The sequence below is a fragment of the Monodelphis domestica genome, chromosome 3 (assembly GCF_027887165.1).
Source record: "Monodelphis domestica isolate mMonDom1 chromosome 3, mMonDom1.pri, whole genome shotgun sequence".
Taxonomy (NCBI): domain Eukaryota; kingdom Metazoa; phylum Chordata; class Mammalia; order Didelphimorphia; family Didelphidae; genus Monodelphis; species Monodelphis domestica.
Window position 1 is genome coordinate 28,829,379 of NC_077229.1, and position 18,698 is coordinate 28,848,076.

The 18,698-nt window shown below is 45.4% G+C and overlaps 1 protein-coding gene across 1 annotated transcript in view; it reads left to right on the forward strand.

The window, feature by feature from the left end:
* Positions 1-18,698, forward strand: part of SSH1 (slingshot protein phosphatase 1) — a 103,915-nt gene that overhangs the window by 61,826 nt on the left and 23,391 nt on the right. Inside the window, exons 8-13 of the mRNA XM_056820932.1 lie at positions 2,580-2,648; positions 4,176-4,241; positions 7,366-7,560; positions 8,275-8,368; positions 12,467-12,595; positions 16,833-16,879. Of these exons, the coding sequence (XP_056676910.1) occupies positions 2,580-2,648; positions 4,176-4,241; positions 7,366-7,560; positions 8,275-8,368; positions 12,467-12,595; positions 16,833-16,879 (600 nt within the window). The remainder of the gene's footprint in view (positions 1-2,579; positions 2,649-4,175; positions 4,242-7,365; positions 7,561-8,274; positions 8,369-12,466; positions 12,596-16,832; positions 16,880-18,698) is intronic.

An 18,698-nucleotide genomic window follows, 5' to 3' on the forward strand; every position in this document is an offset into this window, starting at 1 on the left:
AGGCTGAGAGGCCATCTCTGGGCTGAGAGTTTGGTTCAGCTCAGGCTGACATGGGGCACCCCCAGGCAGGAAGCCGACGGGAGGCCCAGCTCCTCGGCAGGTACCCGGGAGCCAGAAGTCAGTTTCCCTCAGCCCCAGGGGCCCTTCTCTGTGTCGATGTGAGGTCGTTCTCTGGGGAGCCCATTAACGGGTACCCAAGATGCCCGTGGGAGGGCAGCACCCCTCGCTGGCACAGCCACAGCGTCCTCTGAGATGATTCATTTTTCCATGCCCAAATCACGCTCATCCTCCTCCCAGGAGATGTAGTGATTAGAGAAATAATCACAAAAAGCCAAGCGGGTGGCGCTGGGCTCCTGCCACCATGGGGTATCACTTCCCGGTCGGTCAGGAAACCCCGTTTGGGACAGTAGAACAGGACCAGGCTGGACTGAGACTTAAGAAGAACAAGGCCTGCCTGAGAGGTTCAGGTGAGGGAGGTCCCCAAGCAGGGTGCCAGGTCCCTGAGCCAGGGCTGAGCACCAAGGGGCCCTGCGGGACTTTACTCCATGTAGGATCCCTGCAGAAACTGGAGCTGGGGGCAAGGCAGAGGCAGCCCGAGCACCCTCTGTCCAGGGTTCAGAGGGCCGGGCGCCACTCCGATTACAGTCATCTCTGGTCAGTGTCTGGGCTGGGAGAGAAGGGAAGGGAAGAACACATATGGGAAAGCACTTTTACTGGGCGCTTCTTCCATCATTTGTCTCACTGGCTCCTCCCAGCAACATTGGGGTGCAGGTGCTGGTATTATCCCCATTTTATAGTTGAAGAAACTGAGGCAAACAGGGTAAGTGATTTGCCCAGGGTCAGAACTAGAAATGTCAGTGCTGGGAGAGACAATTCTGATTTAAGTTCAGATCCTGTCTCTGACACTTCTGGTTGTGTGACCAGTTATATTATTCACTAATCCTGAGCCTCAGTTTCCTCATCTGTAAAATGAACTGGAGGAGGAAATGGCAATCCCCTCCAATATCTTCCCCAAGAAAACCTCAAATGGGGCCACAAAGAGTCAGACAAGACCGAAACCAACTGAGCAACAATAATGTAATCTGGAGTCATCCTCTGAGACAGGGTAATGGGAGCAAGATGAGATCCCCAAAGGAGAGGATTTAGAGAGAGAAGGAAGGAGAGGGGAAGAGAGAAAGGAGAGCTGTCGAACCCCTGTGGGCCACAGCACTTGCTATAATTGGTAAATACTTGTTAACAAAGCAAATAAAAATACAATAGAACCCAGATAATATTAATATGTGGTTTTCTAAGTCATCATGCCACTGGGAGGGATCCTCTTGTAAGGTTTAATGCCTCCTTCCCCCATTTGTATTAGAATTTGAGCCCACCACATTAGAGCACTGAAGTTTCTAAGCTGGAGGGTATATTAGAAATGATTCAGGGGCAGCTAGATGGCTCAGTGGAGTCAGGAGGACCTAAGACTTTTCCTATCTGTGTGACCTTAGACAAGTCACTTAACCCCGTTTGCCTAGCCCTCACCACTCTTCTGTCCTGGCATTGATACTAGGATAGAAAGTAAGAGCTTAAATAGAAAAAGAAAGAATCAATTTACATTGTGTTCATCCAGCCACATCTTTGTGGGGCTCCCAGAGCCCAGGCTGACTTTCTCTAACCACCCTGGGTAAAGCCCAGGGCACTGGCCTGTGTTTCTTTCATCCCTTCCAGGGTGGCGTCTGTCACCCAGCCCCTTGTAGCTTTGGAGTCGTAGCTTCCGAGGTGGAAGGGGCCTCTGAGATATTTAATCCAACCCATCTCCCAGCAGGGAAAGGGGTCCCACAAATGGCCATCCTGACTCTGCTTCAGAACCTCCAGATTGGGACCATCTAGCCCAAACTGAGGCAGCCCTCCCTTTTGGAAAGCTTTCTTCATTGGGAAGTTGTTCCTTCCTTTCTCAAGCCTACCCGGTCTTATTGGTGCTCACTTGCACCCCCTTACTCTTTCTGGGTTCTTTCTGGGGTTAAACCCTTCTTCCCTGGGATGGCCCCTCAGATCAAAGGATTGGGAACCCAAGGAGAGCAGATGTAGAGCTGGAAGGGACCTAACAGGCCCTGGAATCTAAGTCACTGTACAGATGAGGGAATTGAGGCTGGGGAAATCTAATTATTTTCCCTGGGTCACCTAGGTAGAATATATGAGAGGTCAGCCCTTCAAGCACCAGCTGTGTCATGCTCTATCTTTTATGTCCTAGGGCAAGTCTCGTTAACTCAGTTTTCTTTCTCCAGAAAATGAGAGGCCTGGAATAGATGATCTCCAAGGCCCCTTTCAAATCTGTGATCTTATGATTTCTCTGGGCCTCAGTTTCCCCTAATGTCAAATGAGAAAGGTTAGTCTAAATTGCCCCTGAGCTCCATTCACAGTCTAGAGGACCCTGTCATTTGGCCCTTCCCTCAGTGTTTCCATACTGAGTGATCGGGACCATTGGGTGTTTTATTCTTTTTCCTCTATAAGCATTGAGGGCTGGTTGGAGGACTGGGAGCAAGAATGGTACAAGGACACCAGCCCCACGTAACCTCTCGTCTGCCTTCTCTTCCCGATAGCACAAGCTGTACCATTGGGATGGTGCTCCGTCTGTGGAGTGACACCAAGATACACCTGGATGGAGATGGGTGAGAGTGGATGAAAATGGCTCTTTTTGAGGATTACATTTTCAGGAGTGGGCTGGAGGGCCTGGTGGTGCATTGGTCATGGTAGGGTGGGACTGGAGCCCCCGAACGAAAAGCCCATCAGCCCTGGCTGCAACAATCATTTGGGGGAGCAGAAAGTTGTTGGAGGAGCAGGGCTGGGTTCCATCTTGGACCCTTATGGAACAGGGTTCAGTTAGTGGAGAATGTCGTTAGAAAATGCAACCTGAAACCATCACCTCCTGGGTTTTCTGATTGAGACCATTTGTAAAGGTGGGAAGGGAAAATGCAGAAGAAACGAAAATGGGTAGATTCACAGATTGTTAGAATTAGAGGAACCTTGGAAGGGTAGGCATAGACTGTCAGGAATGGGAGGGAGTCGAGAACAGGGAATGTCGGAGTTGGGAGGGGCCTTAGAACAGGGAATGCTGGCTCTGGAGAGGTCTTAGAACAGGAAATGTTGGAACTACAGGGAATGTTGGAGCTAGAGGAAACTTAGAATAGAATGTTGGATCTAGAGGGAACTTAGAACAGGAAATGGAGCTAGAGAGGCCTTAGAACAGGAAATGTTGGAGCTAGAGGGAATCTTGGAGTTAGAGGAAACGTAGAACAGAATGTTGGAGCTAGAGGGAATTTAGAACAGGAAATGGAGCTAGAGAGGTCTTGGAACAGGAAATGTTGGAGCTAGAGGGAATCTTGGAGTTAGAGGAAACTTAAAACAGAATGTTGGAGCTAGAGGGGGCTTAGAACAGGAAATGTTGGAGCTAGAGGGGCCTTAGAACAGGAAATGTTGGAACTACAGGGAATATTGGAGCTAGAGGAAACTTTGAACAGAATGTTGGAGCTAGAGGAACCTTAGAACAGGAAATGTTGGAACTACAGGGAATATTGGAGCTAGAGGAAACTTAGAACACAATGTTGGATCTAAAGGAAACTTAGAACAGGAAATGGAGCTAGAGAGGCCTTAAAACAGGAAATGTTGGAGTTGGAGGGACCTTAGAACAGGAAATGGAGTTAGAGGGCCTTAGAGCAGGAAATGTTGGAGCTAGAGGGAATATTGGAGCTAGAGGAAACTTAGAACAGGATGTTGGAGCTAAAGGAGCCTTAGAACCGGATGTTGGAGCTAGAGGGGCCTTAGAACAGGAAGTGTTGGAGCTAGAGGAAACTTAGAACAGGGAATGTTGGAGCTAGAGGGGCCTTAGAACCAGGAATGTCAATGCTGGGCTGGACCTTTGTGGTTAGCCAGTACAAATTCCTCTTATATGTCAAAATTCATTCCCAGGGAGGCCTGTCTTGCCTGAATTCACACACCCTAGTAAGTAGCAGAGCTGGGCTGGGAGGCCGGCTCTTCCCAGCACTCCTGCTGGCACTGGAAGGCCCTCCCTTGTGGATGCATCCCCTGGGGCATTGCCCCAGCCCAGCACCAGACAGGTGGAGCTGCCATCCCAGCCCCGTTGGTTTGGAGGGCGATTCCTCCTGCCTTGTGACTTTCTTTTTCTTTCTCTTTCCCAGAGGATTCAGCGTGAGCACAGCAGGAAGAATGCATGTGTTTAAGCCTGTGTCTGTCCAAGCCATGTGGTAAGTGGCCATGCCAGTCTTGTGAGCCTGGTACCATCTCCACCCATCCACCCTAGGCTGGCCTCACTGTCCTGGGTGGCTGTCAATGGACAGAATGTCAGTCCAGCAGCAGGAAGTGGGTTCAGTAGTTTTTATTTAGGGACTGTCAGAGGCTTCACTTGCAGGTACCCAAAGGCAGCCAAGAAGTAAGCTGGGAAGATCCTAGGACAGGGGCTGTCAGGGCTGGGAGGGGGCTTACCAAATGTAATTTCTAGAGATGAACTTATTTTAAGACCTTTCTAGCCTAGTCGCTTCATCTTTGCATACAAGGAAAGGTGGCCCAGAGCAGAGAATAGGTTAGTGTCCTTTAGTCTGGAAGACCTGAGGTCAAAACCTGATTCAGACATTCATTAGCTATAGGACCCTGGAGAAGTCTCTCCACACTGGCCTACCCTTCCCCACTAATCAGGCCCGCTGTTGTTTGCTTGTTCCGGGCTCTGCTCCCATTGGTCCGAGAACAAAAGCAGAGTTTGGAGGTTAGCAATCCATCATGGTGATCCCAACACAGTTGATGTATTCACAGTCTTGATGGCTTCCAAAGTCATTCTTACTCAGCTTAAACTATGGCGCAGAAAAAGATCAATGTTCAAAGGCTGGAGGATCCAAGAAATTAATAAATTTGAAAGTCAAAGAACTAGTAAATGGGACGAGGAGTGGGTACTTTGAAAAAACAAATAAAAAGAGAAAGTACTGGTGAATCTATTAAAAAAAGAAGGAAGGAAGGAAGGAAGGAAGGAAGGAAGAAAGAAAGAAAGAAAGAAAGAAAGAAAGAAAGAAAGAAAGAAAGAAAGAAAGAAAGAAAGAAAGAAAGAAAGAAAGAAAGAAAGAAAGAAAGAAAGAAAGAAAGAAAGAAAGAAAGAAAGAAAGAAAGAAAGAAAGAGAAAGAAAGAAAGAAAGAAAGAAAGAAAGAAAGAAAGAAAGAAAGAAAGAAAGAAGAAAGAAAGAAAGAAAGAAAGAAAGAAAGAAAGAAAGAAAGAAAGAAAGAAAGAAAGAAAGAAAGAAAGAAAGAGAAAAGAAAACCAATTTAACAGTAAAGATGAAAAGGGCCTCTAATGAAGAGGAAATGAAGGTAATTATTAAGAACTATTTTGCCCAATTCTATGGCAAACAAATATGGCAGTCTAGGTGATATGGATGAATATTTACAAAAATATAAATTGCCTAGACTAACAGAAGAAAAATACTTAAATAATCCCATATCAGAAATGGAAATTGAACAAACCATCAAAGAACTCCCTAAGAAAGTATATAGGATCCTAGAGCTGGAACTAGAAGGTGTTTTAGAGGAAACTGACACAGAGGGCTTAAAGTAATTTAGGAGGGGCCGTGAGGTGGCCTACTGAATAGAGAGTCAGGCCTGGAATCAGAGGAACCTGAGTTCAAATCCAGCCCCAACCGCTTCCAAACTGTATGACCTTGGGCAAGTCACTTAACCCTATTTCTCTAGCCCTTCCCATTCTATCTTAGAGTTATTACTAAGACATGAAGTAAGGGGGTTCTATTAAAAAAAAAAGTGATTTAAGATTCTGGGTTTGCAGATTGAGAACTGCAAGTAACCATTTGGTCCAGTCTCTCTCCACAACCTTGCCATTGTATAGAGGCCCAGAGAGGTTAATAATTTGCCCAGGGTCACACAGGTAGTAAATAGATCCAGGAAACAGACCATTGGCTGCAAATACAGGGCTCTTGCCTCTGCCCCATTCTGACCTCATGTGGGGCACCCACTTCCATCTTACTATAAGTTTCTATTTCTGACATACTGCAGAGTTTGCATGAAGCTTCCCTGCCCCCAGAACCCAGGAAATGGGTTCATTATTTTCATTTCATGGATGGATAGATGAACAAAAAAAAATTAATAAGCACATGGCATATGCCAGGCACCTGAAGAATTCAAGAGATACAAAACCAAGATGCAAAACCTCTGGGATCTTATATTCTAGTAGGGGGAAATGACCCCCAGAGGAAGGTGACCCAAGGAGAGGCATTTTGGACAGGGGAATCAGAGGATCTGCTGATTGGAGATGTAGGGAAAAATCAAAGCATCTTGTCCTGGAATGCCCATATAGATTTCATGACCATTCTCCAATCTAGAGGTGGTCAGCAGCAAGCATTAATTAAGCACTTACTGAATGTCAGAACAGTAGGGATATGAGGGAATGTTTTTTTTTTAAATAGAATTGGAAAAGGTGGGGATGACACGGCCAGGACATGGCGTGGCCCAAGACCAGGCCAAGAGAGAGCAGAATATTCATCCTTGGGGTCTTGGGAGCAGGGACTCGACATCTTGGAGGAGGCAGACAGACAGTAGTCTGGTTTTTCTGACTGTGAGGCTAGAGCTTTGCCCATCATACTACACAGCCGGATCAAAGGACTTCTGTCTAAGTCTTGAGCTTATTGTCTCCGTCTGTGTGCATAAATTGACTGTTCTAGGAGCGATAACCACTGTCTTTCCTGCCTCCCGAGAGTCCTCCCCAAACCTTTGCCCACAAGGAGAGATCATATTTGTCTTTTCTTCTCTGCCAAATATGGCACTTAGGACACAGCAGAAAGTCGCGTCCTCGAGGGCAGGGATGCTCTTAGGTTTGTCTTTGTATCTTCTGCCCTTAGCCTCTTTCCTGGCACATAAAAGAAGGTAAAGCTCCACCAAATGGGGACAGTCTTGTGTTTATCTTTATCTCCCTAGTGCCTGGCACAGAACACAGCATGTGATTTGTTTGGCTTTTTTAAACCCTTACTTTCCATCTTAGAATCAATATTAATTAGCATTTCCAAGGCAGAAGAGCAGTAAGGGCCAAGCAAATTGGAGTTAAATGACTTGCCCAGGGTCACACAGTTAGGAAGTGTCTGAGGCCAGATTTGAACCCAGGACCTCCTGTCTCCAGGCCTAGCACTCTGTCCACTGAGCCACTAGTTGTCCCCATATAATTGGTTCTTAATAAGTGCTTTTTGAGCTTAATTATATTATAAGAAACTAAATCTCCACTACTCATCCATTTTCCCTACCCTGAGAAAGCCTGCTTAGAAGGATACTCCCAGAAGCCCTTGCCCATTGTCAGGTCTGATCCGACATCTTTCCCACCTGCAGGTCCGCCCTCCAGATTCTGCACAAGGCCTGTGAGGTGGCCCGAAGATATAACTACTTCCCTGGAGGCATGGCTCTGGTATGGGCCACGTACTATGAGAGCTGCATTGGCTCTGATCAGAGCTGCATCAACGAGTGGAACGCCATGCAGGACCTGGAGTCCACGCGGCCCGATTCCCCTGCTCTCTTTGTGGACAAGTAGGTGCCGTGGGCTCCTCCGCTCTCTATTAGGGCATCCCCCGCCTCAGCCCCAGAAGAGCATTAAGTAACTAGAGGGAGGAACATTGGCCTTTAGATCCAGATAGGACTTCGAATTTATTAAGTCTGTAGAATATCAGCCCTGGGCACGAGGGTGAAAGACTCCAGAAATAGAGCCCATTATTAGAGCAGGGAATGTCCGAGCTGGAGGGGTGTCAGAACTGGGACGGGGAATGTCAGAGGAGGGGGTTTTGGAGGTTATCTCATCCTCTCTTTAGAGTCAGTAACTGGTAAGAGTAATGGGGCAGTGATTTGCCCAAGGTCACAAGGATGTTTCACTCTCCCTGGCAGCTGCCCCCCTCAGCCTTGTATCTCTCAGCTGCTCCCACCTGGTTTCCCAAGAGCCTCTTTTCTCCCATGATCCCATCCCTGACCTGACCTAACATCCTTGTTCAGGACTCCAGGCTTCTTTTCTCTTTGTTCCCCAATCCTGGCCCCTCAGTGGCTCTCAATGTCTTGGAGGGGTTTTCCAAAAGCACAGCCTGTGTTCTGACCTGCCCCCCTCCCTTCCTGTAAAAGAAAGGCCCCCGTCCTCTGGCCAAGGCATCCCCAGCAGGGGCCACAGGCGTTCCTTGGCGCCCCTGCTCTGATAGCTGTTTCCAGTCCCCACCGCCAGCATTTCCTGGGATTTCCTCCATGTTCTCTCTCCCTCAGGCCGACCGAAGGGGAAAGAACAGAGCGCCTCATCAAAGCCAAACTCCGAAGCATCATGATGAGTCAGGACTTGGAAAACGTGACCTCCAAAGAAGTAAGAGAAGGAAAGGAGCCCCCGACTTGGAGACATCTCTGGAGGGCTTCCCACTCACAAACCCCCTCACAGCTCATCAAAGCATTTCTTTGTAAACCCTCACCTTCCATCTTAGAGCAATACTGTGTTTTGGTTCCTAGGCAGTGGGGGTCAAGTGACCTCTTATAAAGAAGTCACCTCTCAAGAACATGTCCCTGGCCGGGGGTCAGCCTTCTTTCCAGGGATCCAGCCCTGCTCCCTTCCAACCGGCAGTCTTTCCTCTTTTGGATAACTCTAGTTGGCGGGAAGTTTCTCCCGACAGTGAGCCTCAGGTTGTCTCTTTGCAACTTTAGACACTCAACAAGCATTTAAGTGGCTGATGTAAAACCAGGACCTGGGCCAGGTGCCGGGCATACAGAGCTCAGCAAAAGATGGTGCCAGCTCCCCAGGAGCCCACAGACTAACGGGGGAAGCAGCAATCATGCATACAAGGATACACAGAGGGTCCCAAACATCTTCAGGCAGTTTAAGCTTACTAAAAGCCTAAAGCTTGTTATAACTGCATTTCCACATCGTTGGTTTCCTTAGTGATCCTACATATTTTAGTCTTGCTGGACTCTTCATGACCTTATTTGAGTTTTCTTGGCAAAGATATTGCAGTGATTTGACGTGTCCTTCTCCAGCTCATTTGACAAATGAGGAAACTGAGGCAAAGAGGGTGAAATGACTTGTCCAGGGTCACCCATTTATAAAGAAGAAATTATGAAGATGAAATTATGAAAATTATGAAGAGTCTGATTCCAGGCTTGATGCTCTCCCCACTATGCACTATGCCACCTAGCTAGCTGCCCATTACTCTACAAAGAAACCATACCTTGTATATAGGAAGAACTACCTCATAATTAGAGCTAGAGCTAGCCAGAAGTAGGATGGGTTGAGGTGGCTCAGTGCATAGAGATGAGAAGTCCTGGGTTCAAATTTAGTCTCAAACACTTTCTAGCTGGGTAACCCTGGGCAAGTCACTTAACCCTCATTGCTTAGTTGTCACCACTCTTCTGCCTTAAAATCAATATGCAATATTGATTCTAAGACAGATGGTAAGGGTTTAAAAAAAAAAGAGGAAGTAAGGGGGCCTGCCTCAAGAAATAGTGAGCTCCTCATCACCTGAGATCTTCAACAAAGGCTAGATGATCACTCCCTGATTACATTGTTGGGGGATTTTTTGGATGGGTCTGATTTGGACAAGATGCCAATGAAGCCCCATCTAGTACTGAAATCTTCTGAAAAAGACCTGTGACTATCTGCTATAACAGTTAAAATTCAACTGCTATGATTAAAATTTAGAGGAAACTGAGGCAGGTAGAAATTAGTTTCTCTCTTCAAGGAGTATTATATTTTTAGAGGTTTATTTAAGATAAGGAATTTAGGAAAATACAAGTAAGAAAGGCATGTGCTAGGCCCAGAGAGCCTATTCACGACCACTCACATCTTGCCTGCTAGGTGGAGAGCCGAGTGTGCTCCGAAGCGGAAGTAGGAAAAGAGCCCCAGTAGCCTTTACAGCCAGGTTAAATAGAAGTTTTTGACCTTGCCCAGGTGGAAATCTCAGTGGGATTAGAGGGCATTCTGGGAGCTAGCAAGGACTCCTGGGGATTGGAGTCCTGTATTCAAATCTCCATTTTTACACTGGTCAAGAATTTATTGAGTTTAAAAAACAACAATAACAAAAGAACTGACCAAGCTCTTCCCCCAGAAGCCTGGTGTGCCCTCTGACTAAGGGTTCCAAGAGGAAATTTCTCTTCTGCTGTTATTTTCCCTTCTAAAATAGTAAATCACATATGAATCCAAAAAGAGCATAACCTACAAAAATGTTTTCCTATGTGAAAATGGGTTTAATTTCCATGGAATTTTTTCACCTCCTCTTGACCTGAGGTGTATTCCGTGCCTTTGGTCCCTGTGGATCATCAGTTATAGGTCTGAAAAATAATCAAGCCTTCAGTTGGGCTGTGATAACATGTCTTGGGTCACTAATCTAGTGAAAACACTCTCATTTTCTAGATGGGGTAACTGAGACCTTCTGTCATCCAGGAAACTTGGGGCCCTCTAGAAATAAGGCAGTTGGACTAGATGGCCTCTCAAGCTACAATTTGGTCCTTTCATCAGCTCTCATAGTTTAAATAATATTGATGCAGATGACTTCACAGAGTTCTCTATCTACACCCCATCCCTTACCTGAGCTCGAGGCCCAAATCACCTAAATAGCTCAGCCTGGATGTCCCAGCCACACCTCCACTTGTGTGGCAGATCACCTTTCCTTTTCCCTTTTGATGTTACTCAGGAGCATGTATTCCTAGAAACAAAGATTATTGGGTCCAAGAGTATTATTTTTTTTATGACTTTTATTGTACTATAATCAGCTCACCTTCCAAAAAAATCTGCAATTCCACCAGCATTGTATGAATTTACCTACTTTTCCCCAACAACTCCTGCCTTCTAGTATTGAACTTTGTCTCTTCTGCTTATTCTTGTCAGCGTAATGAGTACAAAATAATACCCTCCATATTGTTTTCATTTGTATTTCTCCAGCTACTGCGGAATTTGAACACTTATGCGGTCAAATATTTATTTTCAGTATTGTGTGCTCTTTTGTAAATGTTCTTGTTCAGATCCTTTGACCATTTGGTAACTGCATGTTGCCTCGGAAAATTTATTAGTTCCTTATAAATTTGAGATGTTAAGTTCTCATCTGTTATGGTGATACAATAATAACAAAAATTCCCATTTTCCATAGTCCTTTATAGGGCTTCCAAGCCTTTTCCCTCATAATATACCTGTGACCTAACCAATATAAGGAATGTTGCCACCATTTTACATGAGGCTAAATGACTTGCCCAAAGTCACAGGGCTAGATAATATTAGAGCCAAGTCTTCTATTTTTTTAAGAGAATTTTGTGATCAAATCAATGCAAGCCTAGAATGTTCCTTAGTAGATTGACCCATATATTTCATACATTTTATAACTATTTTGAAAGGGGTTTCTTTTTTCTTTTGGATTTTCTTATTGGTATATAGAAATACTTTGGATTTCATGTTTTGTTTTGTTTTGAATCATACTTTACTGGAACTCTACATTACTTTCTCCGTTATTGTCTTACTGACTCCCTGGGGTTTTCTAAGCATAACGTATCATATCATCAGCAAATAAGGATAATTTTGTCTCCTCTGCCTTTCCTTATGCCTTTCCTTTCTTTTGTCTTATTGCTATTGTTACTATCTTGAAAACTGTGTCAAGTAACAGTAGAAAAAGGGTAAAGGTTGTTTTAACTCCTGAATTTTTTTGAGATTATCTACTTTTGTTTTCTTCTCTTTTTTTTTTAACTGACAATATTTTTTAGGTAGATTTCTTGGGTTGATTGGTTTGTTTTAGTTGTACCGAGCTGGGTGCAGTGATCCATGCTTCTAATCACTACTCCTGGGGGAGGCTAAGGCTGTTTATCCAATCAGATATTCCCTCTGCCTAGCATTAATACAGTGAGCACTTTGGATCTGGGTACCACTGGCCTCCCTAGAGAGGGAAGAACCAGCCCAGGTAGAAAATAGCAGATCAGGGTTTTCTTGCCAGTTGGTAAGTAGTAGGATCAGACCCAGGAATGGCTCCACTTCCATCCTGAATAAGACACAACTGAACAAAACAAGATGCAATATGTCATAGTATATCCTGGATCTATCTCTAAGTAAAAAACTAGGTTCAAGTTCCTCATTTCTGATACATTCTGGCCATTTGATAGTAAGCAAGTCATTTAACATTTCAGTCCTCCAGGCATTTGAATCCAAGATGTAGAAGAGTTGCCATTCTGTTTCTGTGGAGGAAATTTCCCCACTTAAGATTTTCCTCATCTGACAAAATCTCTGGTCTAGATCCAAACTAAAACAACACAAAGCAAACAAACCTACGTATGACTTTTTTTTTTAACCCTTCCCTTCCATCTTAGAACCAATACTAGGTATTGGTTCCAAGGCAGAAGAGTAGTAAGGGGTTAGGGTTAGGGTTCTGTATCCTCTCTTAAAGGAAAAAGTAGATATTACTTTAATCATTCTTTCTACTATTTCCCTACTCCACAGATACGAAATGAATTAGAGAAGCAGATGAATTGTAACCTGAAGGAATTCAAAGAATTCATTGACAATGAGATGCTTCTCATCCTGGGCCAGATGGACAAGCCGTCCCTCATCTTTGATCACCTCTATCTGGTAAGAGGCTGAGGCTATGCCTGTGATATCTTTTATCAGGAACTTGAATCAGCCCGAGGGTTTGTGGCAAATCATGGAGAAAAAGATAAATTCAGGGGGTTAGTGACTCAAGAAACTAATCTTTTCTGGTCAGGAAGAAATTCTAGTAAGGTTCTATTTTTAGAGAGTGGCATAAGACAGGGATTTGAAATGTGGTTCTCACGACTCCCAACTCTTAAGTTCTCTCCCATCCTGAGTAATATGTGGACTCCTTTAAGTGCCCTCAAGAATGCTGAGGAGCTTTCAGCAAACATTAAGGGCCTACAATGTTTAGTGACTTGTCCTTGTTATTGAGGAAGAAGCAGAGATAAAGCAAACAGGCTGCCTTCCTTCAGAAATCCTTGAGAAAACACTTTAGGAGATTAAAAAAAAATGATACTGATTAGAATGGGATGGGTGCCTTAAGGTTTACCCAGCTTAATTTAACTTGTCCTATGATAGTGGTACAGAATAGATTTAATGAAGACTCAGAGATAACCTAACTTGCCCATCAACAAGGCAGTTGTCAGAGGCAAGATTTAAGCTGTAGTGCAGTTCAGATTCTGTAGTCCAGGCCCCTCATTTGTGGAGGAAGAAATTGAGGTTGAAAGAGATTGAGGAATTGGGCCAAGTTGGGGTTTAGAGTATAAGATCTGGGAGAAAACTTAGAAACAGCCAGTGTCAGGTATGGGAGGAGCCTAGAAAGGGGAGTGTCAGAGGGGGAGGGGCCTAGAACAGCCAGTGTCAGGTATGGGAGGAGCCTAGAAAGGGGAGTGTCAGAGGGAGAGGGGCCTAGAACAGCCAGTGTCAGGTATGGGAGGAGCCTAGGAAGGGGAGTGTCAGAGAGGGAAGGGCCTAGAACAGCCAGTGTCAGGTATGGGAGGAGCCTAGAAAGGGGAATGTCAGAGGGGAGGAGCCTAGAACAGTCAGTGTCAGATTTGGGAGGAGCCTAGAAAAGGGAGTGTCAGAGTTGGGAGAAGAGTCTTGGAACAGGGAATGTCCTGTCTGGGTGGTAAGGGGGGGGCAGTCTTGAGCCCCCTTAGAAAAGGGAAGAGCCTCAAAGGTCATCTGTACCCTCTTTTCATAGTACAATAAACAGTAAAAAAAAAAACAACAGATAGTACAGTAAAAAAATCCAATGATTTGCTCAAAATTGGGCTACAGCAGGCTGGGGGGATCTTAAAGCCTCCCATTTCTCTGTCTCTAGTGGAAGTCCTGGTGCCCGTTGTTGGTCTGCCCACTAGGTGGCGTCTCAGGCTGAAGGAAGGTTGTAGCCTTAAACAGAGTTTAATTACCTCATTAGCAAGGGTTGGTGCTCTGGATCACTTTTTCCATGAGCCCTCCTAAAGGAATTTCAGGATTTGAGCCATTCTTTCCCCCACCCTTCCCGTTCCATGAAGTGGATTCTGGATCAGAGTAGCGTTAGGGGAAAAGGAGAGGATTGTAAAGGGGAAGGAGCTCTGGTTCACTGTAAAGACCCATCTTGGCCTTGGAGAAAGCAGATAAGGAAGCCCATGTTGGGAGGAGTGGTACAGGAGTTGAGGCATGTTCTCAGGGCAGATCACCCTTAGGTAGGCTCACTGTGTTGGCTTTACTCTTCTTTTTTTTTAAACCCTTCCCTTCTGTCTTAGATTCAATACTGTATATTAGTTCCAAGGCAAAAGAGTGATAATGACTAGGCAATGGAGGTTAAGTGACTTGCCCAGGGTCACACAACTAGGAAGTGTCTGAAGTTGGATTTGAACTCATGAAGAAGAGTCTTCCTAACTTGATCCCTGATATTCTATCCATTGAGTCCCCTCATAATAGATGTTTTATAAATACTCACTGTTAAATTGAATTGAATTGTCCTAATGGCCTTGGATAAGTTCCTTCCCTTCTTTCCAGCTTCAGTTTCCTCCTCTGTCCAATGAAAGGGATTGAAAAAGATAATCACAGAATCACAGCATTGGAATGCTGACAAGGAGAGCATTCACCATCTAGTCTACCACATCTGTGAAAAAAATTCTCCCTTGTGTCTCTAAAGGCCTTTCCTATCAGCTCCAAGATTCCAGGTCAAAGGACTATCTCTGGAGCCTGAGAGCCTGGGAGGGGATGTGGGGGGGGGGGGTCTTAAAGATCCCCTAGACTATTCCCAATACACACACATCCATACACATTTTCCAAGTGAGGAACCCAAGACCCAAGAGGGTAGGTGATTTGCTTACAGTCACACAGGCTGAGATTTAAAGGTAATTCCCCATAGTCTGTGTCCTCTGGCCTCTGCTCACTGTTCCACATTGTAAGGGTTAAATTTAATGGTTGGACAATAATTTTATGAAATTATGTGGTCGCCAATATTTATTACATCTCACATCAGAAATTTATTTACAAATATATACAATTAGAGAAGAAACAATAAAGAAGAGAAATGTGAGGGGGGGTTAGAGAGGTTATCTATCCTATCTTAATCTAGGCAGAGTTTAATTAGCTCTCAACCGGAAGGCTGGTAGTGAGTAACCACAAGGCCTCCTCCAATATGGAAACTAGTCTCTCCAGAAACTAGGAAAGGAGTCAGCCTTTCATCCACTCCACAAAGTAATCCAGAAGTCAGAGAAGTTGAAGCTGAGCTCCAAGCCCATGATCCAAGCCTCATTCTCCAGTGAAGCTCCCTTGAAGACTCTCCAGTCAGGAGACTATCTCCACAAGACTCACTCAAGCCAAAGGATTTAGGGGGAAGTGTTTGTGGGAAGCAGTTCTCACCTTCTGGAGGGGTGAACTCTTATCAAAGGCCTCTGAAGGTGTCAACTCTGATCATAGGATTAACAAGTTTCTGGAGATGTCACCCATTGCAGTAAGTGACTTGCAAACTCCTCCATCTAGTTCAAGCTTTTGTTGGTTCCATCCAAAAGTAGACAAAGGAGAGTTAATCCAGTCTTCAGTACTAAGTAGGGGTACTTAAGTTACCCCTAACCAAAGTGTTAACTCAAAATAGACAAAGGAATAAAGGATTCCCTTTCACAAGTGTAAACTCAGAGAGAACAAAGAATTCCCTTTTACAACATGATGGCCTGAGGCCTCTTCAAGTTCCATAGAATACAGTTGCCACCCCTATAAAGCTTCCTGTGTTTGTATGCCTCTTGCTATAGTTAGGCCCTCTATCCTCTTTGAAAGGGAACAGATTGGGGGAGCCTCAGGACAAGTGTTCTTTGGTTCTTTAGGACCCTTCAAGTGCTTGATGGATGTGGAACCCAAGAACAAAGTAATACTATTTCCAGTCTCCCCTGAAACTCCCTCACTACCCTTTGGAGTGGTTTTTCCAAGTGAGTTTCTAAAGGATTCTTCCTCTGCAAGGCAAGGTCAAGGAATGAGCACACTGTTCCAGACTATGTTTCCATGAAGCTAATGGGCCAGGTCAAAGTTTAGATAATGTAGAAAGGATCTTGGGTCTTGAAATGTTTCTGTCTGGTTCAGGGCTAAAAGAGATCTGAGAAGGAATTGGTTTTAGACCTGGGAGAGGGGTTAGAGCTTAGGTCGATGATTTTGTCAAGGCCAGAAGGGAGTATCAGAACTAGGAGAAGCCTTAGAACAGTTGTCAAGGCTGGGAGAGATCTTAGAACAGGGAATGTCAGGACTGGGAGAGGTTTTAGGAAAGGGGATGTGAGAGCTGGAAAGGCCATAGAACCTGGAATGTTGGGCCCAGAAGGGGCTTTAGAAAGGATAATGTCAAACCTAGGCGGGACGTTGGAACAGATGTCAGAGCTAGAAGCTTTAAAACAGTTGTCAGGGATGGGAAGGCCATAGAACCTTGAAAATCAGAGCTAGAAAGAGTCTTAGGACAGGGAATGTCAAGGCCAGAAGGTGCTTTAGGACAGGGAATGTCAGGACTGGGAGAACTTTAGGACTATTCCATTTATTTCCACCTGAGATCCAGGGAAGTTAAAAAGAATGTCCCACAGCATGTTAGTGTGTCAGAGGGTAGCCTAGAACCCAAATCTCCTGCCACCTCCCTCCTCTCTCCAAGCCTCTGCCAGGTCCTTAGTCCCAAGCATCAGGGACAGGGGGCTGATTTCTTTGAATCAGGGACTAGGGAGATTTCTACCAATCAGCCCCATCCACTTGATCGCTTGGTCTTGACCAAACGCTCCCCTGACGGTGACTCTAGGGCCAGAACTTGGGCTCTTCTCGAGGCCGTGGCCATCTGAACGTGTTGGGTTTCTCTGTGTGCTCTGTTTCCTAGGGCTCCGAGTGGAACGCGTCCAATCTGGAGGAGCTACAGGGCTCGGGGTGAGTACATCGGGGCCCATTATCAGGGAAGCTTCACTTAATCCTGCCCTTCCTCATCCAAGCCCAGGGAAGGCTGCCATTGACCTCCAGACCTAGGAGGAGAGGCCTCCAGCAGCCTGCCAGGAACAGACTGTTGTCCTGTTCTGCCTGCCATTCCCGGGGCAGCTGGCAGAAGCAATTAGCAGCTCTGACAAATGCACTTCAAAATGTCATTCCCTGAATAATTCATGAGTTGAAGGTCCATCGGGCTTTTTATTTTTTTTTTTTTTGGTAGGGAAATGGTTTCGTCAAAGAAACCCAGATGCCACAGACCAGTGTTGAGACTGCTGAGGCTGCCTCAGAGCAAGGAAGGGCCTTAGAAGAAAGCAGAGCCGAGCCGAAATGAGCCTTAGAACCAGAAATGATGCCAGGGAGAATGTCAAAGACTGTGAGATGTCAGAACTGGAAATTCTCTTTAGCTTTTCCCAGCATCCCCTTTTCTACCCAGAATCCTAGAATCTCTGCCTTGTCCAGTGCAGCCTGACTATCCCCTCTGTCCCACCCCAAATGAGGGGTCATTTAACCTCTTCTGGGCTACCTTGGATCATGGAAGAGAATGTAGTTGTCATCTGGTCCAATCCCTCCCTTTACAGATGAATGATGGGGAAATCTGGGGATATAAAGACAAAACAGACAGGCTCTGCCCTCAAGGAGCTTTCCGTCAAATTAGAGAAAAGAGGAAGTGTGGCCAGGCCAGGGAGAAGTCAGTGGAATCAGGCAGCCTTTCCAGGAGTGATGGTTGTTAGTGATGTGGTTACTGGCCCAGAGCCAGATGGAGGAGGAGGACCCAGGAAAGGCACGTGTTACACGAGGGGGTTGGACTAAGCACCAGCAAGGCTCTACCCTGTGCTGCTCAGACAGATCTCACCAAAGGGGCTTAATAATTTGATGTAAGGCACCGGGAGGAACCTTAGTGGCAATCAGTTCATGCCTGAAAGAGAGGTAACTAGGTAGAACAGTGGATAGATCGCCAGGCTTGGCGTTGGGGTGACCTAGGTTCAAATTTGGACTCAGACATTTGAACCCTAGACAAGTCACTTAACTCAGATTGTCTAGCCCTTGCTGCTTTTCTGGGGCCAATTGAAGCCTGGTTTAGGGAATATTTCCTAGCAGAGCTGTGCAGTGGGGAGGCTCCCCTTTGGAGACTTTCAGGCACCAACGACCACCATTTGTTGAGTATGTCGTAGCTTTATTTTTGGGGTATGAAGTGAACTAGATGGTCATTAAGGTCCCATCTAGTTCAGTATGTCAAATTTTTAAGTCCCGTGGTGGGTTATATACAGATAATCCAGGGGTCTAAAAAAATGATAAATTTTAAAAATTCCTCCCATCAGGTACCCAAAGAAGGACGATGTGACATAGGTCATGATGGGAACAAAAAAGGAAAGAGCCAGGGAGAGTTGAAGAGGGAAGGTCCCCACTCAGACCCCTGAGCTCAGCTTTAAAATTAGTCAACAAGGATTTTTTGTTGTTCAGTCGTTTCTAACTCTTCATGACCCAATCTAAGGATTTCTTTGCAGAGATACTGATGTGGTTTGCCATTACCTTCCTCGAGAGCTTATATTTTCTCCTAGAGGCAATAGGGAGCTTCAGAAGGTTTTTGAGCAAGGAAGTTACAGGATCACATTGCATCTCTGGCATCAGTCATTCAGCTAGCCTTTATAAGGGCTTTCTCGTGTACCAAACACTGTGTTTTGATGCTGCTCTATTCTTTTCTTCTTGAGACTGAGAGATAAAACAGGACCTTCTTACATTTTCCTGGAGGTAGCCCAAGGCTCCC